The sequence below is a fragment of the Helianthus annuus genome, chromosome 3 (assembly GCF_002127325.2).
Source record: "Helianthus annuus cultivar XRQ/B chromosome 3, HanXRQr2.0-SUNRISE, whole genome shotgun sequence".
Lineage (NCBI taxonomy): Eukaryota > Viridiplantae > Streptophyta > Magnoliopsida > Asterales > Asteraceae > Helianthus > Helianthus annuus.
The window spans coordinates 128555100-128567597 of NC_035435.2; the positions used below are offsets into that span (position 1 = coordinate 128555100).

Consider the following 12498-nt stretch of genomic DNA (forward strand, 5'->3'; position numbering starts at 1 on the left):
TTATTGTTGCGGTGGTTGCTGCTGCGGTTCTTGTTTCACCACACGCAGTGGGCAGACATTAGCAAAATGATTCGGGTCACCACAAGAGTAGCAAGCTCGTGCATGAACACCGGGTGCAGGAGCTACTTGGTTGACCTGAGGAGCAGGGAGTGGAGCTGGGGGTGCTAGAATAGCTTGAGCTGCTTGTTGACGTGCACCTAAACAACAGTGAGCAGTAAAATGGCCATAGATGTTGCAGTTTGCACAGAAACGACAATTCACCCCTGCAGGGTGATGGTAGGTGCAAGTTGGGCACTGAGGATGCACATGAGTATACGCACACTTAGCCGGCGGTGCGTTGGTAACAGGAGCTTGGCGGTTCTGGTTGCTGGGTTGTATGGGAACAACGTTGAGAGGAGCAGCAGTAGTAGCATAGTTCTTGTTGTTGTTACCCTTTCGCTTGCGATTCTGGCATGAAGATTTTGAAACTTGTGATGCTGCAGTGTCGGTAGCGGGAGTTGCGGCTGCCTGATTGAGACTCTTGGATGAGGTTTTGAAGTACCCAGCTAAGACTCACTTATTGTTGATCTCAGCTGTGAGTTGGTAGGTTTCCTCAATAGTAGCGGGTTTAGCTGCCTGAACAAAGTCAGCTACACAGTCTGGGAGAGCTCGAATGTACTTCTTGATTGTCATATCAGGCGTAGCCACCTGACTAGGAAAGATAATACTGAGTTGTTTGAAGTGAGCGGTGAGACCAGCGTTGTCACCTCATTCCTGCTTGATATGCCAGAATTCATTCTCCAACTTTTGAACTTCATGTGGAGGACAGAACTCCTTCGTCATAAGCTCCCTGAGTTCCTCCCAAGAAAGACCATAAGCGGAATCATTGTCGCGCTGTCACAACCCCCGACCCCTACCCAAGGAATACATCAGGACCGTAGTTAGGAAATATTTTTATCAGAGTTTAAACACCAAACTTTTTATAATACTAAATCACTGGGATAAAACCCAAGTTCATTTGACAATACATTTGTAGGGATAAACCCTATTTATTGAAAACAAAAACTCCTTTTTATTTAGGTAACTTTTATAGCCACTTTTCCAAGCCTTCAGTGCTCTCCAGCTGGCTTCTATTGGCTTTCACATTGTGTTACCTGAAACACGTTTTAAAACATTTTTATCAGCAAGAAATACTGGCAAGTACATTCCATTTGTGTAAAACATCAGTTGTTTACACATTACAGTATTAAGGGCGATTACAATGTTTTTATCTACACAATTACTCGGTCAGCACGTGTCACTCGACGGATATGTGACTATGGCCATATCACACATTGGATACCTGTGCCCAATTGTGAAGGTTATCAAGTACTGTATACATACCCCCATAATACTGGCAGCAATTGTAGAATTACAAAGACTTAATCACTGTAATTGTAATTTGAAAATATTTGAGGTTTTGGTAAAACTTTTTGACTCACAAAAATGTACTCTCAAATAGTGAGAAAAAGTGAATGTACTTACATTGTTGATTTAGGGAAAACTAGAGCTTCCTGGTGTATCTCCTGGTTATTATCTATTAAAAATTAAACAATGCACACGTGTTAGTAAAATAACCCCAATCACATTAACCGTACAACCCGAGACAGAACTCCAATGACTGAGTCAGGCAGAGCCTTGACACGCATTACGGAGTCCTAGATCAATCGGGTGTAACACGAGACAAAATTCCAACGACTGAGTCAGGCAGAGCCTTGACATGCGTTGTGGAATCCTAAATCGATCGCGTAGAGTAATAGCAGGGTTATAATACTTACAACGAGGCAGAGCTTCGCTTTGTAGTGGGTATTATGCCCGGGTATAATAATAGCCAATAGAAAGTTTGAGAGAGAAATCGATTTTGAACGAATTGTCAAATGAGCCGTTCACCTCTATTTATAGGGCTGATCTATGGTTGCTCGCGGCCCGCGAGAGAGAAGGCTAAGGCCTTCGCGGCCCGCGACAACCCACGTGTCGCCTATAGCTTCGTCGAGTCATGGGCTAGCCTTGATGAGTCACCTGTCACGTGGCAGTGTGACTTGACCGACAAACAAAGGTCCTCACGCCCCATGAAGAACCAAGGGTGTCTGGGTCGTGGCCCGCGACAACCCTACAAATGTTGTTTTTCATGATTTTTATAAGTATAAGGGGTTTTCGGGTCCGTTTCTCGCGTACGGGGTATATTTAGGAAAGTTTAGGGTTACGTTCAGGGTTCTAGAAGGGTTGTTATATCCTCCCCGCCTTGTTTTAGATCTCGTCCTCGAGGTCTACTGGAACAGGTGTGGGTATTTCCTTTGCATCTCTGACTCGAGTTCCCAAGTGTATTCTGGTCCTCTCTTGGAATCCCATTTTACTTTGAGTAGATCTAGTCTCTTGTGTTTGAGGTTTTTGATCTTTCTATTTTCGATCTGAACGGGTTTCTCGATAAACTTAAGTTTCTCACTTACCTCTATGTCCTTAAGAGGTATGATTATTGATTCGTCTGCTAAACACTTTTTGAGATTACATACATGAAACACATCATGTATTCCTGCCATTTCCTCTGGCAGTTGTAGCTGATAGGCTACAAGTCCTATTCTTCTAATAATCTCAAAAGGTCCAACATACCTGGGGCTTAGCTTTCCTCTTTTAATGAATCTGACTACTCCTTTCCATGGAGAAACTTTTAATAATACCTTATCTCCTACTTGAAATTCTAAAGGTTTTCGTCTGTTATCTATATAACTCTTTTGACGATCTCGTGCTGCTTTTAGTATTTCCTTGACTTGAATTATCTTATCTGTTGTCTCTTGCACTATCTCTGGTCCAGATAATTGCTTCTCTCCAATTTCTGCCCAACAAACTGGAGTTCTCCACTTTCGTCCATAAAGTGCTTCAAATGGTGCAGCATTAATGCTAGTATGATAGCTATTATTGTAGGAAAATTCTATTAATGGTAAATGATCATCCAAATTTCCTCCCAAATTAATTACACAGGCTCTAAGCATATCTTCCATTGTCTGGATCGTCCTTTCGCTTTGTCTGTCCGTCTGTGGATGATAAGCAGTGCTTAGATTTAACCTGGTTCCCATTGCTTTTTGGAAACTTGTCCAAAATTGAGAAGTAAAACGGCTATCTCTATCAGATACGATAGATAAAGGAATTCCACGTAATGAAACTATTTCATTTACATATAGCTTGGCTAACTGTTCCATACTGAAAGTTTCCTTCATTGGTAAGAAATGAGCAGATTTGGTCAATCTATCTACAATCACCCAGATTGTATCATTTCCTTTTCTTGTCTTGGGTAATTTGGTAACAAAGTCCATTGTTATCAATTCCCATTTCCATATTGGCATGTCTAACTGTTGCAATAACCCTGAGGGTTTCTGATGCTCAGCTTTAACTTGTGAACAAATTAGACATTTAGCAACATAGTTTGCTATGTCCTTTTTCATTCCTATCCACCAGAAAATTTTCCTTAGGTCCTGATACATCTTATCACTTCCGGGATGTATCGTATACTTAGAATTATGAGCTTCTTCTAGAATTCCGTGGTGTAGGTTTCCTTGTTTAGGTATCCACATCCTTTTCTTATGGAACTTCCAAATTCCATCTGTTCCTTGTTCTAATTCCTTAATCATTGTTTTAAACTTTCAGCATCGTCCTTGATTGCTGTTTCCTGTACTTCTCTAATTTGATCATTTAAATCTATTTGTAGATTTAATCTGAGAGAACGTACTCGTTTCGGCTTTTCATGATACTTTCGACTTAAAGCATCAGCTACTACATTAGCTTTCCCAGCATGGTACTGGATATCACAATCATAATCACCAAGAACTTCCATCCAGCGTCTCTGTCTCATATTTAATTCTTTTTGCCCAAAAATGTACCTTAAACTCTTATGATCCGTGAAGACAACAAATTTATTTCCATATAAATAGTGTCTCCAAATCTTAAGGGCAAAAGTTATGGCTCCTAACTCTAGATCATGGGTTGTGTAATTCTCTTCATGTTTCTTAAGTTGTCTAGAGGCTTAAGCTATAACCTTTTGACGTTGCATCAACACACATCCATATCCTAACTTAGACGCATCACAACAAACCATAAAGTCTTCAGTTTCTTCTGGTAATGCGAGTATGGGTGCGTTAGTTAACTTTTGCTTAAGAATCTTAAAAGCTTCTTCCTGTTTTGGTCCCCATTCAAACTTAACTGATTTGTAGGTCAGTTTGGTTAAAGGAATGGCTATTCTAGAAAAATCTCGGATAAACCGTCTATAATATCCGCCAGTCCAAGAAAACTTCTTACTTCCGTTGGTGATTCAGGGACTTTCCATTTAGTAATCACCTCGATCTTTGTGGGATCCATAAGAATTCCTTCATGATTAACCAGATCTCCAAGGAATTGCACTTCTTGTAACCAGAATTCACATTTTGAGAATTTAGCATAAAGCTTCTTTTTCTCAACAATGTTAGAAGTGTATGCAGATGCGCTGCATATTCCTCTTTACTCTTAGAGTAGATTAGAATATCATCTATAAAGACAATTATGAATTTATCCAGGTATGGTTTACATATCCTGTTCATCATGTCCATAAATGCGCCTGGGGAATTGGTTAAACCAAATGGCATAACAGTAAATTCATAATGACCGTACCTAGTTCTGAAAGCAGTTTTAGGAATGTCCTCTTCCTGTACTTTTAGTTGGTGATATCCTAAGCGTAAGTCGATCTTAGAAAAGAATCGAGCTCCTTGAAGTTGATCGAATAGATCATCGATTCTCGGTAGTGGGTACCGCTTCTTGATCGTAACCTTGTTCAATTCTCGTAATCAATGCACATACGCATCGATCCGTCTTTCTTTTTAACAAACAACACCTGTGCTCCCCACGGTGATGAACTTGGTTGTATGAAACCCTTGTCAATAAGTTCGTCCAATTGTTTCTTCAGTTCCTGCATCTCCGTTGGTGCTAATCGATATGGTGCTTTTGCAATCGGTGCCGTTCCTGGTATTAGGTGAATTCTAAATTCTACCTCTCTATCAGGCGGTAATCCAGGTAATTCTTCTAGAAAAACGTCTGAGAATTTAGATATTACCAGGGTATCTTTTAGTTCTTTTCCCTTAGTATTAATGGTTATGGAAATCTTGTATACTACTCCTCCTTTCCTTTCATAACTTGCGATTTTCATCACAGAGATGAATTTTGTCGATCTGGTTGGCTTATCTCCTTTGATTGTGATCTTTTTACCACTTGGTGTACTTACTTGTACTGTCTTTTGATCACATAATATACTAGCATGATTGGCTACCAACCAATCCATTCCTAATACAACATCGAATCCGGCTAGATTCATTGGATAAAGGTTAGCAAAGAAATGATGGTTTAGGATGTCTATTCTTGCTCCCTGCAAGATTTTACTTATCTTAATGGTTCTCCATTTGCTGTCTCTACCAGACTATCTTGTTGGAGTTTGGCTAAGGGTTGGTCAAGAAATTTGTAGAAAGAAGTATTGATAAAACTTTGGTTTACACCAGAGTCAAACAATACTTTGGCAAATATATTATTAACTAAGAATGTACCGGCAATCACATCCGGAATTATCTTGGCTTCCTCAGCTGTTAGAACAAACGCTTTGGCATTTTTCTTAGGAGCTTCAGTTGTCTTAGCCTTGTTGGTTGTGGCTAGAGCTAGTTTCAGACAGTTAGGTTTAATGTGCCCAGTTTCTCCACAATTGAAGCATATCCTATTATTAGGATTCTTCCTACAGTCTTCTTCCTTGTGTCCAGATATTTTGCAAAAGGTGCAGTATATGGAGCATCTTCCAGAATGCTTTCTTTTACAATACCTACAGTAGGGTGCAAAAGAACCTGTACTTTTTCCATGGTTAGAATTACCGTAGCGAAATTCATGGGTAAGCTTTTGACCTAGGTTCTTTCTTTGGTTTTCCTCTTGTGTACGTACCAATTTATCAGTCAGAGTATTGGCTAGTTCTACTGCTTCTTCTATGGTTTGTGGCCTAGCTGCCTTAACTACGTGTGTAATCTCACTAATTAATCCCCAAATATAACGGGAGATTAACTCTGGTTCGGGTGAGGCTAAGGTTGGCACTATCCTAGCATATTCAAAGAATATGGTAGTGTAACCTTTGCAGTCTATTCCAGTCATTCTAAGATTTAGGAACTTATTGGCGATTTGTTCCTTTTCATTAGGAGGACATAATTTTCTTTCAACCATTTCCTTAAAGTTGATCCATTCCATATTATAAACTCTGTCACTTCCCCTAGACTGGAGAATAATATTCCACCATTCTAAGGCTGCATTTTTGAAAAGATTAGAAGCAAACATAATCTTATCTTCATCTGCACATTTACTTATTTTTATGACTGCTTCTGTCTTTTCTATCCAATGTAAGGCTGCAATGGCTCCTTCATTGCCTGAGAATTCTATTGGTTTGCAGGCCAAGAATTCTTTATAAGAACAACCGTAAGAAGCGATTCTTCTTCTTTTAGGAATTGGAGCTTGGATAATAGGTCCGTTATTATCGTTCACACTGTGACTTGGTTCAGTGTGTTGACGTTTACTACCATTTGCAGATTTATTATTTTCTGCTTCCTTAACAGTCTTGATAATATAAGGCATAGCATCTATAATCCTTGTGCTACTATATGTTGGATGACACTGTTATCTATTTGGTTTCCATTATTCTCATTATTCTGGTTTTCCTGATTTACTTTGTTGTCCATCTGAATTGTGAACATTTTATCAGGTATTAATTATCACAGAATAAATTTAATACAAATATTTATACACAATCACACAAACAACTTGATCAAAAACGTCGAACATTGCGACTTTTACTCTTTTCTATATATACATATATGCATCGGTTACATACCACAAATGGAAATCAAATATACTAGTAGTTATGCATCCGTATCTTTATTTTAGTCTATCTATAGATTTTTTTATCAAAGTATAAAATTACACATATATCTAGGCATTATTCTAAGTATCATGTATCCAATCATGTATATCACGCTCCACATGCTTCCACATAAACTTTTCTCCTATTTGCCTAATTCTATCTCTTTGCTCTACTAATTCGTCACCAAATGAGCGAAGTTCCTCCAAATTTTCCTGGCTCATAGGTGGCATGGGTGCTGGTACTGGATCAGGGTGTTGAGGGATAGGTTGTCCATAAGGGTATGGGTTTCTTATTACACTCAGCATCCACCATTCGCTGCTCCAAAAGGGATCTAAAGGGTTAAGGTCAGTGTACTGAGCTATGGGGTTTGGTGGGAGGAATTCTGGGAATCTCATAGGGATCTACATCTGGGATTGGAAAAGGATCTTCCTGGTCGGGTTCTAGCATTTGTTGGTCAGGGAATAGAGGTAACCGTGGGGTTCAGCTATTTGGTTTAGGTTATCGTCTTTAAGGGGGGTAGACTTGTAAAGAAGGTTTCGGGGACGAAACCTCTTTAAGGGGGTAGACTTGTAACACCCCGAAAACGTGATTGGTAATTGAACCACGTTAATAATAATAATGAACATGTAAAATACCGTTAGTGTTAAAATTAACCCGGTGAATATTAGGATTTAAACAAATAATCCTAATATTAATTAAAAAGGAGAATAAAAGTTTTGAGAAAAGTAAGTTTATAAGAAGCCCGAGTTAACGGGACTTAAAATAAAACGGGTTATAACTCCCGGAACCCACCAAATAACTAGGAATATCAACCTAGTTAGTTAAGTGTTTTAAAATAATGAAGGAACATGATGTAGTAACCTTTTTATAACCTTTGTATATTAGAGGGACTAAAAGGGTTGAAATTGGAAAAAAAGTTTTATTTAACTAAAAAGAAAAATAAACAAAAGAATTAAAAACCAAAAACACACACACTGTGTGTTTTGGTCGACTAGCATCAGGAGCACAAGAAGGGCTCTCATGCTTAAAACCCTAAATTGCAAGAATTCACCAAATTGAAAGGGGAAATCAAACCCGAATCGAAATTCAAGCACAAATTAGTGATCACCTCAGTAAAGGGATCATAAGATATGCCAAATTTCATTGTTTGATTCCATCTTGAATTCTTGATAAATATATGAAATCGAAAATTAGACTTGCATGATTGATGTTTAGATGAAATTAGTAATGAATACATGTCTAGGAGTAAACCCTAGTCAAATACTTGTTGAATTGATGTTCATAATTGTAAAATTCATGGTCACCCATCTAAGTGTAAAATGGGTTTTGTAGAATGATAGAGAACACTAAGAATTTGATTTTTAAATGAGTGTCGTTGATTTACATGAAGTGAATCTAGATGTTATTATGCATACTAGATATAATGAACTTGCAAAAATTGTTTAATTTTGGGCTAAATAGTTAGTTTTGAACTTGATAATGGATTTAATAAAACGATGCCCATAAGGTGTTTGTTAAAATGCCTAAGAGAAAACTAATTGTTGAAACTCGGAACAAAACACATATTTGAATGATGTTGTAAATTATGCGTTATATGACATGAATAGAGTTCTAAACGAACCGTTAATTGAACTCTATAGGCAAAAGAATCGAGTCTTCAAGCGGACAAGCTGGAGCGGACACACGCTTGAAGGGAGCGCTTTGAAGGTACGCGACTTGTCTTTTGTTTATATATGTGTAGACAAGCTTAGTCGTAATTATGCTAAATGTTGATATAGTGAAATTGTAAGTGTTTGGTAAGTCTATGAAGTGATGAAATTCACTCGACAAATCAAACGGATCAAAATGGTTGGTTAGATATGATTATGGATAATATTGTTTAATTAGTCATGTTTGGAATGTAAATAAAGTGATGTAACTCACTAGACAAAGAACGGGTCAAAATAATGGACGAAATGGTAGTGTTCGAAGTGACTTAAACGTCACTCGTTAAATTTGAGTTATAAAAGCGTAAACCATGAAATGGAAGTGATACGCTAAAGTTGACAAGCCCGAGAATGGGTAATTATGGTTAGAAACCAATGATGATGAATTATGCAAGTATGTAGCTTGGTTCCATTACATTATGTTTGTATATTGAATATAGTTAGTTAACTTGAATTAGTCTAATAATGAAATTGGTATAATGTCAAAATGACGATGTTCATTAGACATGGCAATGGGTCAAATGTTGGTTGGAATAAGTTAGTTTGATGATAAAAATGGAGGTTTCCATTAGATGACCAAACAGGTCAAAACAAGGGTAAATCAGCAACATTAAAGTGACGTGAACGTCACTCTATAATTGGGATCTATGAAAGCGTAATACCATGGAATGGCAATGATACGCCGAAGTTCACAAGCCCGGGGAAATGGGTATGTACACTAAGAAGTAAAAATGAATGATTAACATGTATAGTAAAGTATAAAACAAATGGGTCGAATAAATGAAACAAGAAATTATAAACTATTCGTTTACAATTCAGGTTTCATATGCGGAAAATATGATAAATTGATGCGTATTTTTATTACAAACGCGCAGGAAAAAGAATCACCTAAAACGGACTTGTAGATAAAAAGTTATGGTCCTTTAAAGTTGAGTTTTGTAAAAAAATTAGAGCTGGGCAGATATGCAGGTCCAGGGAGTGGACCTGCTAGAAAAACGACTCCCGCGTGGCACGCGACGGGGCAAAGTGGATCTGGCACGACATGCGAGGCCGCTCGCGGACCGCGAAGGATCTAAAGGAGTCTTTCGCATGGCGCGAGAGACCTATTTCCGGAATTTTATTTTTGTTTTCGTTTGTTTGATATTGGAACTTGGATATACTTGTTTATATGTTGTCAAAACTAACGTTTAGGATAGCTTTGACCTTAGGTGAAGCTGGTGTTACTCCGGATGGCGATCAAGCAAGATTTCAAGAACCGAACACAACACTTTTGAAGCTTCCGCGTTATATAATTTTGTTTTAGACTATGTTAATTTTGTAAACACTAAACATATCGTTTGAATGATTTTTAAACTAGTTGGGAAGTTAAATAGAATACTATAATCATGTAGGTTTATTATCATAACTAAGTTTTTGAAATGATGCATTTTTGTTTAAAATGTGTTATTTAATATAAAAATCTAAATTTTATTAGACAGGTGTTACAGTTTAGATGATGTTTCCTCATCTTTAGGTGAACTATCTAAGTGACGATAAGCGTCCGATGTTCCTTGCTCACTCATACTTTAAACTAACAAATAGTCAAATAACACAAAACAATATTTATACATAATCACATAAGTCATTTCCTAACACAGAATTTTAAGTGTCAGCAGAACACTTCTTTGGCTTAAACTAGTGGCTGTAGCTCTGATACCACTCTCTGTCGCAACCCCCGACCCCTACCCCGGGAGTGGGAGCCGCGAACATCCAGATCAGTGGTATCGGTGTTTATTAATTTGGCAGCGGAATACATCAGGACCGTAGGTAGGAAATATTTTTATCAGGGTTTAAACACCAAACTTTTTATAATACTAAATCATTGGGATAAAACCCAAGTTCATTTGACAATACATCTGTAGGGATAAACCCTATTTATTGAAAACAAAAACTCCTTTTTATTTAGGTAACTTTTATAGCCACTTTTCCAAGCCTTCAGTGCTCTCCAACTGGCTTCTATTGGCTTTCACATTGTGTTACCTGAAACGCATTTTAAAACATTTTTATCAGCAAGAAAGCAAGAAATACTGGCAAGTACATTCAATTTTGGTAAAACATCAGTTGTTTACACATTACAGTATTAAGGGCGTTACAATGTTTATATCTACACAATTACTCGGTCTGTACGTGTCACTCGACGGATCTGTGACTATGGTCACATCACATATTCGATACCCGTGCCCAATTGTGAAGGTTATAAAGTACTGTATACATACCCCATAATACTGGCAACAATTGTAGAATTAGAAAGACTTAATCACTGTAATTGTAATTTGAAAATACTTGAGGTTTTGGTAAAACATTTTGAGTCACAAAAATGTACTCTCAAATAGTGAGAAAAAGTGAATGTACTTACATTGTTGATTTAGGTAAAACTAGAGCCTCCTGGTGTATCTCCGGCGTGTTAGTAAAATAACCCAAATCACATTAACCGTACAACTCGAGACAGAACTCCAATGACTGAGTCGGGCAGAGCCTTGACATGCATTACGGAGTCCTAGATCAATCGGGTGTAACACGAGACAGAATTCCAACGACTGAGTCAGGCAGAGCCTTGACATGCGTTACAGAATCTTAAATCGATCGCGTAGGGTAATAGCAGGGTTATAATACTTACAACGAGGTAGAGCTTTGCATTATAGTGGGTATTATGCCCGGGTATAATAATAGCCTATAGAAAGTTTGAGGGAGAAATCGATTTTGAACGAATTGTCAAATGAGCCGTTCACCTCTATTTATAGGGCTGATCTATGGTGGCTCGCGGCCCGGAGAGAGAAGGCTAAGGCCTTCGCGGCTTGCGACAACCCATGTGTCGCTTATAGCTTCGCCGAGTCATGGGCTAGCCTTGATGTCATACCCTCAAAATCCACAAGCGGAGTAATACCGCGAGGCATGTGACTGACCAGGATCATACCACCAATCATACTGAACATTTATGTAAAGTAAAGTAAAACCATCGCAAACCAAGCGTTTAATGTTCACCAAACCAAAATCCAAAACCAAGTTCAAAAGTCAACGGAAGCATAAAATATTAAAACCCATAAAATAGTTTATAAATCATAAAGTTTATTAGTAGGAATCCAACTGTGGATTCCTAGCCACAACGCCCAATCCGCGTGCAAGCTCCATCCTTGTACCTAACGACCTGCAAAGCATGCAGTAGTGTGTCAACAAAAGGTTGGCGAGTTCACAGTTAGTTGTTCGTTTAAATGTTGTTTCAAAAACCCAAAATTTGTTAAGTTCCTTGTTCTTTAAAAAAAATGCCATGGGGAGCTACCCCACTGTTTTAAACCACTAGACCCGTTACCATATCGACTACTGACTGTAGTTATGTTTAGTGCCCTGAGTCAATGTCTATCATCATTGACGAAGTGCCCAAGTATGTTAGTCCACGCCCGTCCTCTGCGGCACGGTGTGAGGCTTGTCAAACCTAATAGCGCTATTTAACTAATAACCCGTTCGCCATTATGAGGGACTTAAGATAGAGTTGTTGTCTAGTAAGCTTAAGACAAGTATTATAATGGTTGTCACCCTTCCCAAGGAGGGTGGAGGTACGTATTCTACCCAAGGAGAATACGCAGGTTGTATCCCACCTAAGGGGGATAGTTGTTGTTTAACCCATTCCCAAACCACCAGGAATCCCATGCTTTGCGAAAAGTGTGAACTCACCTTTGATTGCTCGGTTGGTCTCTTAAAAATGGTTAACAGACAAGGTAGGTCAATCACGTCCTAATACGATTACCATTTAGTTCATTAGTGTGTTCAAGTAAGGCACAAAGCTCCTACACACAACTAACACATAACATGCACTCACTTTGACAGTTTACACAC

The 12498-nt window shown here is 38.3% G+C and overlaps 1 protein-coding gene across 1 annotated transcript; it reads right to left on the minus strand.

The window, feature by feature from the left end:
- On the minus strand, window positions 1-672 carry LOC118490500. The gene is made up of 2 exons (XM_035988165.1): window positions 616-672; window positions 1-507 (listed from the first exon to the last, which is right to left on the minus strand). The coding sequence occupies exons 1-2, from the start codon at window positions 670-672 to the stop codon at window positions 1-3; spliced, it is 564 nt and encodes a 187-aa protein (XP_035844058.1).
- Window positions 673-12498: the final 11826 nt, after the last annotated feature.